This window comes from Streptopelia decaocto (genome assembly GCF_964273445.1).
Source record: "Streptopelia decaocto genome assembly, chromosome: 8".
In the NCBI taxonomy this organism is placed as follows: Eukaryota; Metazoa; Chordata; class Aves; order Columbiformes; family Columbidae; genus Streptopelia; species Streptopelia decaocto.
The window spans coordinates 17,397,832-17,416,205 of NC_138662.1; the positions used below are offsets into that span (position 1 = coordinate 17,397,832).

Genomic DNA, 18,374 nt, shown 5'->3' on the forward strand with positions numbered 1-18,374 from the left:
TGTGCCCTGCCCAATGCGCTGTGCCCGTGCAGGGATGGGGGCAGCAGGAGGTTTCTGTACTATAGTCTTGCACTCTAAATTTTAGACTTTTTAAGTGGGTGGAAAAAAAAAAATAGAACTTTATTTTTAAATGAGGCACTTGTTCTGGGAATTCCTTTCCTCGCCCCGACGTGGTTCGGGATGTGTTAAGTGTTGGGGGGGCTGCGGTGTCCCCCTGACCGCGCCTGGGGGTCCACGAAGCTGCTGCCACCCCCGCTTTTCTTCGCGGGCACTGGAGAGGGGCAGGGGCGGCGGAAGGAGACGATTGCCAGAGGTGTGCCCTTGGTTTATTTGAAATAAATTGTGACTTTCTAACTTCGGAGGTCTCCCGGCTCTTCTTGGGGTGGGGGGGGACACGCGCGTTTTCCCGCCGGCGCCGTCGCTCGCTCCCGCCTCCCCGCCGGCCCCGCCCCGCGGCGTGTGACGCAGCACGCCGGGTGGTTGCCGGGGTGACGCGCGAGGCCTGGCGGGCCGGGGGCGCGATGGCGGCGGCGGCGGCTGCGGCGTCGCGGGCGGAGGGGCCCCCGCTGCCCGGCCCGCCGGGGGGCCGCCCGCGGCCCGTCTGCTCGCGGCCCTACTTCCTCGTCCTCATGGTGTTCGCCCACCTCTACGTCCTCAACGTGCTGGGGCTGCTGCTCTTCGTGCACCTCAGCGCCGGCGAGACCGGCGGGCCGCCCGCCGCCACCCCCCCGCCGCCGCCGCCGCCGCCGCCCGCCCGCGCCCTCCCGCGCCTCGAGGGCATCAAGGCAAGGCCGCGCCGGGGGGAGCGGGGCCGGGGCCGTCCCGCGCCGCCGCTGACCGCCGCTCTCCCCGCAGGTGGGTCACACGCAGCGGGTGGAGCTGGTGGCCGGGCGGGCCCACGCCGTGCGCACCCTCAGCCTCAAGCCGCTGCTCTTCGGTGAGTACCGGCCCCCGCCCGCCGGGGCGGCAGCGCCGGGAGCTGCCCGGGGGTCCCGCGGGCGGGGCCGGGAGGTTTCCGCTGCCCCGATGGGCGGGCACAGCCTGACAGCGGCCGGGGTCGGTCTGTCTGACACCCGCTCGGGGCAGAATGACTTGTGGGTTGTTTGCTTCTCCTCCCCGTGCCGCTTTTCCTTGGGGCTGCGTTAGCAAGAGCGTGATTTTTGTTTAAGGTATTTGGATGTACAGTGTTTACAGAGGTTACTCGTTCTGGGTGGCCCGTTGAGAAGGATTTGGAGGATTAACCTTTCCAGGTTTTTCAGATTCTCTTTAAAATGCTGCAAAGAGACGAGGATCGCTGAAGAGGACCTCAAAGAAGCTGCTCAGTGTTAGGAAGGGAAAAGAGATCCGTAAACTTTTGGTAATAAATGATGATAAAGCAATTTAGTGTTCGTGCTTCAGTACTGAGGAAATGATTAACACAACAGACTTAATACCTTCCATGATTTTGTGTCCTGTTCTAGATTTATCTTTATTTCTGGCTGCTCTCATACACAACCGTCTGGCTTTCAGATACTTTAAAACCTTCTTTACCTTTCTGTGATTCTTGCTGTGACTGGTAAAGTCTCATTAATTGAACTCTGCGTTCTAGAAGTCCACGGAGAATATACAAATTAACTTTTTGGGACAGATGATTACAAAATTCCTGCTACTGCAGAGTCGGAGAATACCTGTTGTCTCTGAAAAGACAGCATTGAGAGTCTTCATTAGATGCTTTCTCAATAATCTAATAGTTTTTTTTCTGATTCCAAATAGATTATACACACTGAAAGCCTGCCCATGAATCAGATAGGTTTCTTATTAAATTCCTTTAATGCAGTAAGTATCTGGAAGAAATACACAAAGTTCTTTATAAATTTCTACATATGTGGTACTTGTGGTTTGCAAGTTTCAAAGTGGATTTCTGTCTGACATTCAGTAAACAGACACACCAACCTGGAACTGATATCCCACAGCATTCCCAAAGCTGACATCATTACCAGAACCACGGTCTGGAGCAATTGCTCTGATTTTCACTCAGGAAAACTCCAGTTTCCACCTTCTCTGCCCTGCTGGTACTGCTTAAGTGAAAAGAGTTGATCCTGTCCTGCGAGGAAGGTGCTGAAGTTGAGAAAAGGCAGGTTGGTCCCAGCAGCACTAATCCCACAAGTTTTAACTCGTCGCTCCGGCACCTCTGTCGGCTCCAAGAGCAGCTTTGCTCCTTGGGGATGGTATCGCGGACATTCAGCACTGGAGATGCCGCACGAGTCTCTTCTCCTTTGTCCTCTGATAAGGAGTCACTTATTTAGAAACTGCAAGTCGCAAGACAGCTCTTATCTCCCGGATGAACCTGCCAGGAGCCAGCTCTGACTTTTAAAGACTTCCAGAGACTTCGCTGGCTGTGCGAACAGTACCAATCTAAATCAACTGGTTTAAAAAACACTAATTCATTGCATCTCTGTTGTTTAAATTAGTGGAAGTGTGTATTTAACTTGTTTGCATTAGGCAAGCCCAGAGGTTGCTAGCAAAGGGCTCTTGATTTTTTGGGGCTTTTCCTTAATGCAAAGTGTTGTGGCTTGCGAGAGACAGTTTAAGGGAATAAGTGGCTGGTCTGTGATTTTTTGCTTTCAGCAGAGCAGGCTGTATGGGACTACAGCAGCGGATGGCTCGTTAATGATTTAATTGTGAGCTCTGTGCTTTGTGGCAGGGCACTGGGCACCGCAGGGAAACTTTTGGAATGTGGGTAAGTCATCTGCATTGAACCCAAGTGTATTTCATGGAGCTGTGAAAAAGTCCCTGCCCTATTTTTACCGCCCCCCCCTCTGGCTACGAGATGTCATTTCTAAAGCTTGTCAGACCATCTGTGCACTTTTTAGTTAGGAAACACTAGTGATCAAACAATCCTATTAATGGAAGACAAATATCAGACAAAGCCTTTTCAACCTTCAGAGCTTTTAGATGTTCTGCTGTGTTTTCCAAACGCAGTCTGTTTGGAAGATCCTGCCATAGCAGGGACCACCTGGCAGCAGATTCTGTGAACGGGGCGGCAGTTTGCAAAACAAGGCAGTAGGGAGAAATAAAAATAGGAAATCTCTTGTGTTTTTTCTTCAGAGCCTCGGGGAATAGAAGGAATCGCTGCACCAATGTCAGGGCGCAGCTGAATTTCAGCCTGAGTGTCTGAGCGCTGGTCTCAGCCCACGCTGAAGGCGAAGGGGAGATGTTATCGCGGGGTGCTGGTGTGCTTGGCGGGCACAGGGAGGCAATGCGCCTCCATCGCACCGAGCGGCTCTCTGCGCAACCCACGCTGCAGGCTCCTGAGCAAGGCACAACGCGTTTCTCCCAAAAGCCGTTTTTCCCCTTATTTTCTTATTCCAGTCCCACTTCTAATCCAGTGTAGAAAACTTTCCACGGACAGTGCTCTGTCATGCAGTAGAAATCCAACTTGTTTTCTGTGGGGATTTGCTGTTTTCTGCTCTGTAGTCGGGAGTGCCGGAGCTGTCGCTGTGTTTACCCCTGCAGGGAATTACGGTCCCTGCTCACCTGGGTGAGAGTGTGAGCTGCCGAGAACTTGGTGAGACTGAGTTTTGCCATCGTTTCTCTCTCCCTTTAGTGCAGGGGGAAGGCCGGGCAGACATGTAATGTTTCTTCCCCCTCGTTTCTTCCCCCCCATATCAGAACTGTGGGTGTCTCCTGCCGTGCCGTGGTTGGGACTCACCCCGAGCCCCAAGCAAAGCTGCTCTCCACCAGCGAGAGGTTTAAAAGGCTCATGTCCTGCTCTGCTTTCTCAGGGCTCTTGTGATATCTTCGGTAGTTCCCCAGTTACCAGAATCTTCTGATCCAGACTTAATTTGTGAAGTAAAAACATGTTTTTTCCCCGTTAGGCAGCAATCCTCAGCTCTCTTTACTCTGGGCCTTTCCCACTCGAGAGCGGCTCTTTCCGTGTACCTGTGCGGATGCTCATCGACACTCAGTGCAGCGAGGGGAACGGAAAGCCTGTGGAGTTTAGCATTCATTTTAGGGGATAGGGCTTAGTGTGGGTGGGTTCCTCTCCCCTTTCATTAACCTCGGACTGTTCAAAAGTAAAGTATTTCTTCCATTAAATAAAAAAGCATCTCTTAGCAGTCAGGGAGACTTTCGTGTAACCTCTCTGGACAGAAAGCAAGCAGGCGCTTGGACAGCGTCAGTGTCTCGGGGTCAAATAAAATGCTGAAGGGGCTATCAACTTCGATAAGAACCAGAAGGAACTATTATGACAGGTCTCTTCTAGACCTCTAGAACTCACCTGCGGAGCTCAGTTCAGTTTTGTTGTGATGTTGGATCCCACACAAAGCCGTCCATCGCAAGACCTGGATCTGCAGAGCCTTGCGAGAGGAATATATTCAATTTCCATCCTTAAGCTCTGCCCCAGTCAACCAGGAATCTGTAGTGAGGCCCTATCTGTGGACTATGACTGCTTTGAATCGCCTAAAAATATTGACTGTACATCTCCAAAACGCCAGCTGCCAGGGAAAGGAGTTTTCTAGCCATGGGGAAAGGAGCAGTTTCTTATTGTTGCAATGGAGATATTTTTTCAGACCTTCCGGCCGGCCTGTTCGGGGCAGCGGTGATGCTTCCACCTCCGCACCGCCTGGTGCAGGTTCCTGTTCTTCTTCTGCCAGGCGTAGGCCGTGTTCACCACCACTTTGTCGCTCTGTACTTCACCACTCACAACGAAGACGCCCGCGTGGGTGCCCCTCATGATGTTGTGGACGCAGGTGGCGTCGATGTCCAGCCACTGCTGGAGCCTGCCGGGGATTTCAGTCCGGAGGAGCGGGCCGTGCTTCAGGACCTCCACCCTGGAGGGGTCCAGGTCGAAGTCCGAGATGGTGGTGGTCACGTTCTTCCTCAGGATCCGGATTTTCACTGCTGCAGGGGTTGGAAAAAGAGCTGTTAGTTCCGTTTAGTCTTAATAGCCCTCACCTGCTTAAACATACAGCCAACCTAAGGCTTTCTTGCTGTATCTGTAATGTGATGATGCATCCATCCAAGCTCTTGTAATTGCAGTGAACTTGTACAAAGTTCTCGTTTGAGACTCGTTTCCAGTATGGAGCGCTGTTCTTCTCACTCTGCTTTTCTTATGAGAGTGGCGACAGCGTTCCCTGCACCGCTGTGTGGGCAGAAACCTTGCGGCAAGCAGGGCCGCAAGCGAGGGGGTGCATCAAAGTCCTGGTCTTGTGCAAATGACTTGACTTTTCTCTGAGCTGGGATTTCAGGAGGTGACATGGCTGCCAGCTGCCCAGGATTTTAATTTTTTATTTTAATTATTATTTTTAATGAAGGCTGTGTGCCTGAATTCAGGACAGTATCGTGAAAACTTCGATGGAGCAGCGACAGTGCTGCCACCTGCTTGGGCTACGAGAGAGTCACGTTACTAGAACAACAGTATTGAAGTTTGAAATAAATCACGTGGAGCTTGCTAAAGGTTTTTGTGGGCATCGATTGAAATGTTCTCTGAGGGAAAACCAGAGCAGCGCTTGTATTTAGCAGCCACAGACCAAAACCAAATTAGAGCCCGCAGAAATAAAGCAGGTCTTCGCCTTTAGGTGTCCTACAGTTGGGCCCTCCTGCTACCTAACAGGTAAGTTTGGACCTGAGAATCCCTGCCATCTGCTGTAAAAGCTCCGGTTCCTCCAGGTCAGTTTGTTACAGAAAAGCCATTTTCTGTCCATGCCGCTACTTGGCTGCTGGAGGGAACGGCAGCAACTGCTAGAATGAGAGGGGTTACTCACCAAAATCGTTGGCGCAGAGGTTGTCCAGGATCTCCCTGGCAGTGCTGGCCTCCTCCAGCTCGCAGTCCTTGCAGCTGGCTCGGGGCACTGCTGTAACAGAAATCTGGTTATAACACCCTTGCCAAGCTGCACCGGAAAAGGCGAAATACGATTTTGAGACCTGCGAGTGGTGTTTTGCTGTTTCTGAGCAGTGGTTTGGTGTTTCCGAGTGGCTCTCCCTCCCAGGCTACCCAGTCCCCAGAGAAACAGGGTGGGAGATGTGAAGCTGTCCTGTCTGTGGCTGGGGCGGACGCTGCTCGTTGTGCTTTGTTTAGGCTTGTGTGTGTTGTTGCGTGTTAAAGCAGCAGTTAAAATGCCAAATGAAGATCTCCTACCTTGGGTGAAACAGTAAAGCAATTGGTACGGCCAGACTCCATCCGGTGATGCTGAAATGAGGCGTCTGTTCTCCCCTTAACTGCCCTCGAATCTCCCCCAGTGTTCACCAGTATCTGAGTGTTTAATTTAGTCTTTTGATCTTAAAGATTTTATTTTTCTTGTGCAACTCATGTCTGCAGAGGCTTATACCCCTTTGTGGCGTTTCCTAATGTTTAAAGAGAAGTCTTGCAAAAGATTTCTTCTCGCGTGTTGATTTAAACCCTGGGCGCAGCCGAAGGCTCAGGGCTGCAGCTCCTCGGCTCAGCGGGAAGCTCGTCTCACCAGCTCTCCTGCTGTGCCCGGGCGCTGGGTTTTACAGCCGCCCCTTCCCCCTGCCCCAAACCCCGTGTGCTCGGCAGCGCCTGGGGAGCTCATGAATACAGCAGAGAGGGGAACGAGCTGCAGTTAACTTTACGCTAATTTTCTAGACGTGGTAGAGTTCCCAGAGAGAACAAAACTAGTGTGTTGTTTTGGTGGGTTTTTTTTAGTATAGCTTAAACCTGGAAATATTCAGAATAGAAACAAGGCATAGGCCCATCCTTTTGAGTGTTACGTATGGGAAAATCACAGAATCACAGAATGTCAGGGACTGGAAGGGACCTCAAAAGCTCATCCAGTGCAATCCCCCCATGGAGCAGGAGCACCCAGCTGAGGTTACACAGGAAGGTGTCCAGGCAGGTTGGAATGTCTGCAGAGAAGGAGACTCCACAACCCCCCTGGGCAGCCTGGGCCAGGCTCTGCCACCCTCACCATGAAGAAGTTTCTTCTCAAATTTAAATGGAACCTCCCGTGTTCCAGTTTGTACCCATTGCCCCTTGTCCTATCATTGGTTGCGACCAAGAAGAGCCTGGCTCCATCCTCCTGATACTCACCCTTTACATATTGATAAACATTAATATACAAAGGAAAAACAAAACAAAACAAGAAAAAACACCAAAACCTTACTTCTCCTGCTGGAGGAATTTTCATCGGTGGACACTGCTGCGATGCACAGCTCGTGATCCGCAGGAAACTTGTTGCAGTTCAGGATTTCGGGCCAGGGGTAGCCGTAACAAGCCATGACGGGCGCGCAGCTCCTCTTGACGGCCTCGCACAGGCTGCGGCAGGGGTAGATGAGCCTGCGGAGGGGAAGGGGCTGCGGCACCTCGGGGCAGCAAGGCCGGGGGTCTGCGCAGGGCTGTGCTGCACACCAGCGCTAGCAGAGCTGGTTTGGGGTCTTTCATGTGTTTTGAACATACCCACGATGCAAACAAATGTCTGAAGGCAGGAGGGATGAGGCTGTTCGATACAGGCTGCTGCCAGAAGCCCTTTCCATGCCCCCCCAGGATCTTCTCTAGTTGTGCAAAGGCTGCTTACCTTTGCAGGTGCCTAATCAGGTACCTGATTTCCTTAGCAGCTCTGTTCTTTGACGGCTGCACCTCAAAACTGAGGATTTACGGTCACACTGAGGAAGCCCCTGCGTGGCCGGGGCAGGAGCTGGGAAGGGGCTCAGGGGAGGTGGGAGGTGAAGCCACCGCAGCGTGTGAGGGGAGATGGAAACTTTGCCTGGGGTAGGAGAGCAGGAAAATCCAGAGGAGGGACATAATGTTTCTGCTCTGTCAAGATGAAATGCTCATGTTTCACTTTCAGAGAGGAGGTCCCTGCTGGGTAATCCCATTGCCCCTCGCCGAGGGGGGCAGTGCAGCGTTTCAGGGACCGCGCTCATCACATTGCACGCATTTTTCTCTGGGGAGGCAAATGCACTTTCGCTCTTGGGGATTGTTACTTCCTACAGCTGAAACAACTAGTAAAAACATCTTACCTGTCCAAGCAGATCGGTGCAAAGAGGGAGCAGAGGAAAATCCTAGCGTCCGGGTGGCACTCCCTGGCTAGCAAGGGCAGCCAGCTGGAGGACTGCTGGATCACCTCCGGCATGGTCTCGTGCTCCAGCAGGTTGGGGATCCTCATCTCGGAGTAGCCGATATCGTAGCACAAGGCCATGCGGTGCGGGATGGGCGTGCAGCTGGAGGATCTCCGCAGGTAGCTCGCCCGGGCTCCCGGAGAGCCCCAGAGCAGCAGCCGCGCCAGGAGACCCAGCAGCCACGGGCCACCCGACCTCCTGTGGTGGAGCGAGCGAGGGGCGACCATGCTGGAGCGAGCTGGGACGGGAGAACGGGCTGTGCACCCCGGACTGAGCTGCTCCCGACTGCGGGACGCCTTTTTATAGCCTACGAGCCACCTCTCTGTCAATCCATCCTCATTATTGCAGCCCTTTCAGAGCCCTCATGGGGAAGACAATGGTCCAATTTTCGTTTGCCAGCGGCCCCGATTGTTTGGATTTTAGCAGGGGTTTGGCTTAGATCAGCAGGTGTGGAAATGAGGGCAGTTGGGGAGGGATGAATGACTTGGCCCGTGTGTCTTGGGGCTCTTTCAGCCGAGATTGAATCTCTGTTTGACACCAGTGCTCAAACCCATCCCCTTTCTCTTGCTCCAGGATTAGTCATTATTTCATAAACCCCGATGTTTTCCTCTCTTTTGTTTTTTGTAAAAGCAATCAAGTGTTGCTCAAAGTCAATTAGGAGACATTTGTTTAGCTGGATCTATTGTTGAGCGGGCAGAGAGATAGGATGGTCTCACAGCCAGAAGTTAACTGTTTCGGAGAGCGGAGGGAACTAATTTGCAGCTGTGGAGCCGAGTTGTTTGCAGATGAGATTAGCTGGAAACCCCCTCACCTTACAACCTGCCTGACAAGAGTGCGCTTTCTGGCTAACAGAATCTTTCCTTCATTACAAAATCCCCTTACAACCGCTGAAGAGTGGGAGTGTCCTTCCTCCAGCACATAATTAAGATTCCAGAAGCCGTCATTATTGTAGCCCAGTTTGGGGAACTAGAAATACTGGGGGTGTTGCTTGCCAGCGCTCGGGGTTCATTTGGACCTGGTGCTGTGCCACAAGGTTCAGACCGTCCGGCGGCATCTCTGGCTCTGAAGTTTCCTCTGGCACCAGGACCCAGTGCTGCCTGTGGCAGAGATTTTCTCCTGGGAGGGTGTTAGGGATACAACTGGCTGATTTGTGTTTCCGGGGCTTCCCAGGAATATCTCATTTATCTCCAGGGCTGGTTCTGGTCCGTACTAAGCAGGAAGCCAACTGCTTATTGACAGTTTGTGCTGATAGGGTTGATTTAAGGTCATGGAAGTAATTCATTTCCCGCCCCCCCGCCCCCTGCTTTGAGGAGTGCTGGAGATGTAATGTGTCCTTGGCACATTCCTGCAGGAGCTCTATGGGGCTGCGACTTGAAGAGCAGGACCTTGGGCCTAGGAGCACTTAAACCTGTCCTGCTCGGGTGTTTTTTCTTTCCCTCTTTGAAAGTCTCAGCAGCTGTAACACGCTCCCCACAGCAGTGACAGGCATCGGCCAGAAGGATCATAGAACAGAATCATAGAACAGTTTGGGTTGAAGGGACCTTCCCAGCTCCCCAGTGCCCCCCCTGCCATGACAGGGACATCTTCACCAGCTCAGGTTGCTCAGAGCCCTGTCCAGCCTGGCCTGGGATGTCTCCAGGGATGGTTCATCCACCAGCTCTCTGGCCAACCTGGGCCAGGCTCTCACCACCCTCAGGGGCAACAATTCCTTCCTCATGTCCAGCCTGAATCTCCCTCCTTTAGTTTAAAACCATCACCCCTTGTGCTATCACAACAGGACCTGCTAAAGCATGCCCATCTTTCTTATCGGCCTGTTTTAAGCACTGAAAGGTGCAATAAGGTCTCCATGGAGCTTTCTCCTCTCCTCTGGGGTCCTGGTATTGCCTGATCGCTGCTGGTGTCGTGCTGCCAAAGCAAGCTGGTTATACTGGGATGCTACCTGGGTGTAGAGCATGGCACCTGCCCACCATATGCAGTGTCTTGTTTAAAATTGTTTGAAGACCATTTTTAGTCAGAAGTCAAGGGAGGGAATAAGTTTGGAACTTGTCTCCTTGCTGTCCGAGTTTCATAGCAGAGAACTGTGCCGGGTTCCCCTGAAAGGCGTTTGGTTTTGTGCGAAGTGTCGTCCTCTCCACGTGAGCGCGCGGAAGCCTGAAACCCCAGCCGTCACCTCCACCCGCCGGAAAGGTTTTGGCCTCTTTTCCTGTAGAGCCACAGTTCCCAGACTGTGATCCACATGTCACCTTTGAAGTGATAATATGAGGTGATATGCACGTGTTTGTTCACTCCTTTGTCCATTGTGGTATCCATGAGAGAGTTTAAGGGCTTGACCCCTGGATTCAAACATTTAGGAACTACTGCTGTAAAAATACCCGCCTGCAGCAGCTCAGGTGTGTGGCGTATGCTCTTTTAGAGATCTTCTGGTAGAACACTGAATGCCTTTGAATGTCCCAAACTTAAGTAGTTTCTAAATTTCCCCCACACCTCTTTATTTTTCTTTTCCTCTTACAAGCGGCCTGCGTGGCCACAGGCTCCCACTCTAACAGTTCCTCAGTCTCTGTTGCTGCTCACGCTTTTGCTGCAGAAATTCCCGACTTCCTAACAGAGGAGGAGTGCAAGCTCATCATCCATCTGGCGCAGCTGAAGGGGCTGCAGAAGAGCCAGATCCTACCAACGGACGACTATGAGGAAGCCATGGAAATGATAGAAATCAGCCAGATGGACATTTTCAATCTGCTGGACCACAATCAGGATGGGCAGCTGCAGCTCAAAGAGGTAGAGTGGGGACAGACTGGGGGAGGTTTTCTGAGGGACCCTCTGGCAGGTCCTCTCCTCAGATGGTCTCTTGGTTACTCAGTGTGCTCGGGTAGGGCCAGATCCTAGTATGCACTCATCAGCATTTGCTTAATTTTACGTCTCAAGGCTTGTGCTGGCCTTCAGCATACAAGTTTTGAGGGAAACATGCAACAGTTGTGATCCTGTTGGGATGTAGCAGTGGTCCTTGGCAGTAGATGTGAGTTTTGAACACACTGGGTAAAATGTTCCTTGTGCTGTGGGTTTCCTCGTGCGGGGTGTCCCAGGGAAGGGAGTTTGTAGCACAGACACTGCTGTGGGGACTAACAGCACATGGAAAGGAACTGTTTTGTTCCGAGCCCTTATCTGGGACAAGTAAAAGTATTCACTTTTATCATCAGTAGCTCTATGTTTCCTTCAAGAGGAAGAGCTGTGCCCCCTCCATCCCGTGACTGGTTAATCAAGTCCCAGCAGTCATTTGCCGTGACCCAAACTAGAAATAAGAGCACTCACGAGCCTCACGCTGTGTGTGGCTGCCGGATGATTCTCACTGCAGTCGTCTTTCCGCAGAGACGTGCTGACGCCTGGCTGGCCGATGCTCTGCAGAGAAGGGAGCCCGCCAGGCCTCATGCAGGGAATCTGTTTCGTTAGTACAAGAAACCAGTGTCCAGCATTGATCCATTTATGAATTTCAGGTGTTGACTCACACCCGGCTTGGGAATGGCAGGTGGATGACCCCCGAAAACATCCGGGAGATGTACACGGCAGTCAAGGCCGATCCCGATGGGAATGGTAAGAGCATCTTCATGGGAATCCCCTCGGCACCTCACACAGCCCTGCAGCGCGGAGCAGGAGCCGTGTCCCTGCCTGTTTCTCTAGCTATGGTCTTCAAAGGAAAATAACGCTGCTTGAGAGACCTTCGCAGAAAAGTAACATCAGTGTGAATGTCTCATCGCAGCACTCCTGCCCCTCCATTGCCAATCTCGCAGCATAGTTCCACCACCTGGGCTTGGATCTTGCAGAAGCAGGACCAGAACATGACCCTGTGCTCCCTCTCCTCTCTCAAACCTCCCTTGGTTTGTCTGCTGCTGTAACAGAACCTTCAGGGTGCACTTCTGCTCCCATGGTTCTAGAAACTGCTCTGGTTTTGACTACACAGATCTTGACACCTGTTTTAAGGTGCATCCTGCACCCCGCCCCGTTTTCATGAAGACTTCTGCTGCGGGCTATGAGTGCTGCATCCCTGCTGGGGGGTGGAATGTGTGGAGGTGGGGGTGCTCTTGTTGGGCAGCCTTTGTTGCTGACCCCCCTCTCTGTATTCCACGAGGCCACTTCTGCCCCTCCTGCCCCTGCTCTCCTAAGGGTTTCCGCTGGTCCGGAATTGCACTGTAACCTCTGCTGCTCTAATTAGAGTGGCCTCAATTAAGCAACTCTCCATTTCCTAATCAAATTAAGTGAACGCACAGGCTCTGCACGCTGTCTTCCAGTGACCTGGCGTTGAGAGCTGCCCAGGAGGAGCCGCTTTGGAGTTGAAGCAGTACCCGTGTGAATGCCGAAATATCCGGAGGGCACCCTGTGCCCCGCTCCTCCAGGCCGATGGCATTCTTGGCAGGGGTAGGAGCGTATGACTGAGTCGTCAGTGGCTTTTCCACTGTCCTGGCCATTAATAAATGAAAGGTCCTGTTAAAGTCCTCCTGGCAGGACCTTGCTTCCAGATTACATTGGTACATGACATCAAGAGACCGGGTCACAACCTGGATGTGGCACTGCGTCATCAAAGGCTGCGTGGGGGGAAGCGGGGACAGTGACACGCTAGGAATAATAATGGTCTGGATAATTTGGTTATGACCACTGGCACCTGAGGAACTGTCCCCGGCTGACCCCGGTGGCTGCGCCGGAGGGAGCTGTGCCCGGGGAGCGGAGCTGGCACCACCGCAGCCCCGGGTTTGCGCCTGAGCGAGCTCCGCTGGCGGCCCGCGGGGTGTGCCGGCTGCCGGCCCGCGGCCCGCAGAGCACCCCGGGGACCTGGGCCCCGGTGCGGGCATCCTGCTTCTCCACAGACGGGAAACAACACCTGAGGATTTTTTCCGAAGGTGACAAAGGCCAAAGTCCGTCCCTTGCTGAGCCAAGCTCAGTCCAAACAAGAAATACCTTTTTTAGTAGAAACCACTTTTTACCTCTCACGTTTCTGTTATTTCTGCTTACGCAAGGTCATACTGTTGTGTTTCTCACTCATGTTTCACACTTACACAAATGCAGAAGAATGTACTGCTTGTTGTTTGGGGTTTGGCTTGTTTAAATTACCCTGCAAGGTCTTGTAGAAAATGTGATCTGAAGTGTCCCACTCTGTTCTCTGTTTAAATATCTAAACAAGTCCCAAGGCATCATGTGGCACAGGCTTTTTAGCTGTGGCATTGCATATGTTAGAGCTGTAAGTTCTCTCTTGATGGATTGGTTTGCATGTCTTAGGAGCTTTTTAAAGTTTCAAATGGTATTTTGCCCGTCCCAGTCGTGACCCTGCAAGGCAGCCAACAGCTCACTCTTGCAGGTTGCTGTATACCCTCTGCTCACCTAAAGGCGAGAGCGTTGCTGGGGGCTGTAACGCTGCACATATGGGGTGCAGCCCATGGTGGACCCCGAATGGGGCAATTTCTGCAGCGCCCTCAGCTGGTGTTTTCTCCGAGTACAGAACGCCAAGAACTATTTATTACCTGCACCACAGTCAACTGGCTTTTCCCCTCTTCCCGTAGGGGTGCTGAGTTTGGAGGAGTTCAAACGACTGAACATCCGTGATTTCCACAAGTACATGGGAAGCCAGAAAGTGAAGATGAGCGACTTGGTGCGCAACAGCCAGCACACCTGGCTGTACCAGGGCGAGGGGGCACACCAGGTGATGAGAGCCATCCGGCAAAGGTGAGGGCCAGGCGGCCGGCGGGCGGGCTCGTGGGCACGAGGACCACCTGTGCTGCGAGAGGTGGTGGCAGACTTGCTAATATTCACGCTTACTAATTGCGTGAAAGTCTTTTTGGAGTATAAAGAGCAATGAGCACAGACAACGAAATGGGGAGAGGGAGGTTTTCATTAGAACAAGAATTTGTATTGTCCCGTGGAAAAGGAAAAAGAAAAATCAAACCTTTCAGCGTCTCCATTCACTTTTGGGAACAGCCTTATAAAACCACGAAGACTTGGCATTGTACGAAGTAATTCATTCTAATTAGTAAATGAGCTTACTGGGAGAAACTGCCCGTTTCCAATGCTGTCTGGGTGCCAGTAGTTACTGTCATTTGCTTTAGTTACTCATGCATTTCACTGAAATCTGTCTTAGCTCTTCAGAGCTGACTTTTTAACAAGCACGACTTCATCTCAAGTAAGCCGAGTTAGCTTAATCCTCCGAGCACACATATCACAGGGCGGCTCACAGCAGATGGGAGAACCTGTCACCTTTCTCTGCACCTCCGATTTGGTACTGGGACGCGCTGAAACCCGGCGTGCAGGCCAAACCATATAGCTGCGGTGAATTTCAGATAATTGGCTGGGCGCTCTCTTGTTCTTGGTGCTGGTCCTCGCCCAGGACATGGGTGGGTAAAATCTGTCCCCAGGCTTGCAAACGGCTGTTGGCCACTCCTTTTCTTCAGCGCATTCCAGCGGGAGAATGGAGTCGCATATTGCCTTGATTAGAGCAGACTGGGGCTGCCGCCCCTCCGTGCCAGCCAGCGCACAGGCAGCAGCATGCTGCTTTTACACTTGGGTTTGGCCGCTGTTCCGAGCCCTCTGCAGACGTGAAGACATCGCTGAGGGAGGCTGTTAGTCCTCCCTGGGACCCGTGCGGTGCCTGGAGGGGCTTTGCCATCCTGCCCGGGTGCCGCCTTCCCCTCGTACCTGCTCCGAGGGCTTCACCAGTCTGGATTCTCAGAGCTCTGAGTGTTCTTTGGCAGGTCTCCAGAGGTACCTGCTTGCCTTGGGGATGATCTCAGATGTAGCAGCGGAAAAATCCCAGAGCAGGAGGGCTCCAGTCTCCTTGACCACTTCCCTGCCCCTCTGCCCTGGGAGGAGGCTGCTGAAAAGGCAACAGGGAAAGGTGAGTTAGGTGACAAGAATGTTCCTAGAGCTAGTCTCTCTCGTTCGCTCTCAGCTGGGGCCCTGGGCTTTGCTAACTGTTCTCGAGGTCTGTAGGTGGTGTGCAGGAGTCCAGAGCAGCGATGAGATGACACACGAAGGCTCCAGGGACACAACACAGAAGGGATCTTGCTGAGCAAGGAAAGTCTTCCTGAGAGCAGTCCTGCTGGAGATGCACCTTTTGGTTTTGCTTTTATTTACCATGACAAGGACTTTCTGAGCTGATGGTCTAACAGATCTGTAAGGACATAGTTATCTCTTGGCGTGCTTGCTGCAGCCCATCGTCTCTTCAGTCTGTTGGGGGTTTCTTTCTCTGGATTTCTTCGGTGCTCGGGAGTGGCAGCTGACCGGGGTGACGGTGCTTTCCCTTCACCTGCTCCCCTCTCCTCTTCCCCAGGGTAATGCGCCTGACTCGCTTGCCCCCCGAGATTGTGGAGCACAGCGAGCCCCTCCAGGTAGTGCGGTATGACCAAGGAGGGCACTACCATGCCCACATGGACAGCGGCCCCGTCTTCCCCGAGACCGCCTGCAGCCACACCAAGCTGGTCGCCAACGAGAGCGCTCCCTTCGAGACCTCCTGTCGGTAAGGGCTGCCCAGGCACGAGCTGGAGCACGTCACAGAAGGGGTGTGGAGAGTCGACGCGCCTCACTTTGCGTGGGACTCAGTGCTTGGGTTGTGGGCGTGCAAACCGGCTCTGAGGGGGCACGGAGGGGGAGGTGGGTGAATCTTGCAAGGCCACGGAGCTGGTGTGAGGAGGAGGGCAGAGGGATTCTGCAGCGTGGCTGGGCTGTCCCCACCAGAGGCTAGCAATGCACCCTCGGAGGCTAAATCCTCACCCATTGTGAATGGGGGGGGATTTTCTTTGTTCTCCTCTTGGAGAAAAGCTGATGATGTAAATCCCGTGTCTTGTGATGTCTTGGAGGAACTTCTGTACGCGTGGTGGAGGCGCGGGGTGCAGACAGCCCTGTGCGTCTCCTCCCGTTCCAGATGTGTCCCCTGACAGCCGCTCTGTCTTGCAGGTACGTGACAGTGCTGTTCTACCTGAACAATGTGACTGGGGGAGGCGAAACAGTCTTCCCTATAGCTGATAACAGGACGTATGAAGAAATGGTAAATGAATCTCACCTGCATGTTACCTCTGGGGATTTTGAGTCCCTCTCTGAATGTCTCTATTTGCTGTGGCAGCAGAAGGGATGTGGTGCATGAGGTTGGTGGATGTTAACCTCCGCAGCTAGAGCACGGAAAAGCTGTGCTTTGCTTATGGTCTTTCCTCTCTGAGGGCAAGGGAAGAGGCACAGGGGTTTGGGAGCTCAGAGGTGTGAAGGGTGGTCTGTTGGCCCTGCTGCCATAACATGGCTCCTGCTTGCTTCTGTCTGGGCAGGTTTCCTCAGACTAAGTCTCAACAGGAATGCTGTGCTCCCATCAGGCAATGTGTTAAGGAATGGGCGGCTGCTCAGAAACAGGTTATGGACCTCCAGGCAGCTGAAATTGGCTGCTCAGGGTGGGTTGTGAAAGTTCTGCCCAGCATCAGCCTTGGGCTGTCCCTGGGGGCTGTTCAGGCAAAGGGCAGGACGATGGTTGACGGCAGAGGCAGCCCAGTGCGTGCGCTTCATTCCATCCCTGTTTGCGACACCTTCTCTGTGGTTTCTCACCAGTCTTTGATCCAGAACGATGTTGACCTGCGAGACACTCGGAAAAACTGTGACAAGGGCAATTTGCGAGTGAAACCTCAGCAAGGCACTGCGGTCTTCTGGTACAACTACCTGTCAGACGGAGAAGGTACGGTCTCATTTCAAGGCTCGGCTCTTGGGAGGGGTAGGACTGCAGGAGGTGACAGCCGTCTTCTTCTTGTGGTGGGTGGGAGCTCAGAAGAGACCCAAAGGGTGGTAGCTGCCTGCTAGTGGGAACTGTGGAGTCTACTTGTCACCAACTGGGTAGGAGCTTCCTGACTCTGAAAAGCCTTTGTTTACAGGCAGTAGGTCAGTGGCTCCTGATGTCTTTGGGGGACGGGACTAGCGAGCAAACAAAGCCCTTGGCTGCACTAGCCATCGCCAGCTGCCTCCCATCCCGCTGTGCGAGCTGAAACTCCTGCTGGAACTTGGTCTGCAATTCAAAATGTTTCACTGATGTGGTGTTGCCCAAAGGGGTGGGGAGGGGAGATAGACAAAGGCACGGCGATCAGCTCTGCAGCGCAGGGAGGCATGGCCCACCCCGTGCAAGGCTCCGCCGTGCTTGGGGACGACTCCTGCTTTATAGCTCAGCTGCAGCCTGATAATATGTGTGCTTGGGGCTGTTTTTCTCGTGAAGCACAGCACAGTTTTCCCTGACAGCCGGGCTGGGGGATTGACATGAATCTTCCAGGCTGCTGGTGAGTGTGACTCCAGAGTGTCTCAATGGCATATTTGGAGTGCTGGTGGGAGGAGGGAGTATAGCATCCTAACTCTCCTGGGAGCAGCCCATGTTTCCATCTCTAGAAAATCTGCAGAGGAGGTCACAGGACCAGCATTTGGGCTGTTCAATGGTAATATCAAAAGCATCACTCTCCTGTAAGAAGAGCCCTGTTGAGTTTTATGAATAAATGGTTCCTAAATGGAAGTTGGCTGCTTCATGCAAGTCTGCTGCAGAAATACCATGGGGCCTCTGTGAAGAGAGGGTCATTTAGAACTGCTGAAATGCAATCTCTAATACGGCTGTGAGGCTTCTAGCAGCAGCACCCATTTCTTCCATGCCACCTTCCCCTTCTGGGAAGAGTTGAGCAAAACAGCAGTTGTGATGCAGAACGTGAGAGCCCCCTGTGCTGAGCGGAAACATGGAGGCACTGAGCATTTTGCACACAGAGAGCCTGCCCTGGTGAACTCCTCATAGGTGCTAGGGTGGGGTAGCGCTAAGGTGGAGGGGTGCCACGAGAAGCCAACTCCTGTAGGATGTGTCTGAGCTAAAATCCAAGCAGGAGCTGTGTGTCAGCGTTGACTTGGCTGCGCAGTCCCAGCTGTGCCTACCCATGCTGCAGCAGTCTTTGCCACCTCCTAACAGGATTTTTGCTCCACAGGCTGGGTGGGGGAGCTGGATGACTTTGCCCTGCACGGGGGCTGCCTGGTCACCCAAGGCACGAAGTGGATTGCCAACAACTGGATCAACGTGGATCCCAACCGCCGGCGGCAGCTGCAGTTCCAGCAGGAGATGGAGCGTTACGCGGGGGCCGGGGCCGGAGCCCCGGGCGAGTGGACAGTGGATAAAGCCTACAGCGGGGTGCACCTGGAGCTGTAGGGCCGGGCTCGGAGGGGGCGCAGGGCCCGGCCGCGCACACGTGGCTTTTTCCCGCGCTGGGCGGGGGGCGGGGCCACGGGCCACGTGCGCGGCGGGGCCGCGTCGCGCGCCAATAAAGCGTGGAGAGACGGGCGCCGCC

The 18,374-nt window shown here is 53.3% G+C and overlaps 2 protein-coding genes across 2 annotated transcripts; one reads left to right on the forward strand and one right to left on the reverse strand.

The window, feature by feature from the left end:
• Positions 1–433: 433 nt before the first annotated feature.
• Positions 434–18,354, forward strand: P4HTM (prolyl 4-hydroxylase, transmembrane). The gene is made up of 9 exons (XM_082059912.1): positions 434–785; positions 856–937; positions 10,643–10,833; positions 11,547–11,643; positions 13,602–13,764; positions 15,365–15,550; positions 15,988–16,078; positions 16,624–16,747; positions 18,018–18,354. The coding sequence occupies exons 1-9, from the start codon at positions 522–524 to the stop codon at positions 18,233–18,235; spliced, it is 1,416 nt and encodes a 471-aa protein (XP_081916038.1). The 5' UTR covers positions 434–521; the 3' UTR covers positions 18,236–18,354.
• On the reverse strand, positions 4,547–8,285 carry LOC309443410 (secreted frizzled-related protein 5-like; the record flags this gene model as incomplete). Its single annotated transcript, XM_082060333.1, has 4 exons — positions 4,547–4,881; positions 5,745–5,831; positions 7,104–7,276; positions 7,960–8,285. 4 exons carry the CDS (start codon positions 8,283–8,285, stop codon positions 4,547–4,549), a joined length of 921 nt encoding a protein of 306 aa, XP_081916459.1.
• Positions 18,355–18,374: the final 20 nt, after the last annotated feature.

Coding starts and splice junctions, on each gene's coding strand:
- P4HTM (XM_082059912.1), top strand. CDS start 522: ATGGCGGCGGCGGCGGCTGCGGCGTCGCGGGCGGAGGGGCCCCCGCTG. Junction 16,079..16,623: donor ACAGGACGTATGAAGAAATG/GTAAATGAATCT, acceptor GTTTCTCACCAG/TCTTTGATCCAGAACGATGT. Junction 16,748..18,017: donor CTACCTGTCAGACGGAGAAG/GTACGGTCTCAT, acceptor TTTGCTCCACAG/GCTGGGTGGGGGAGCTGGAT.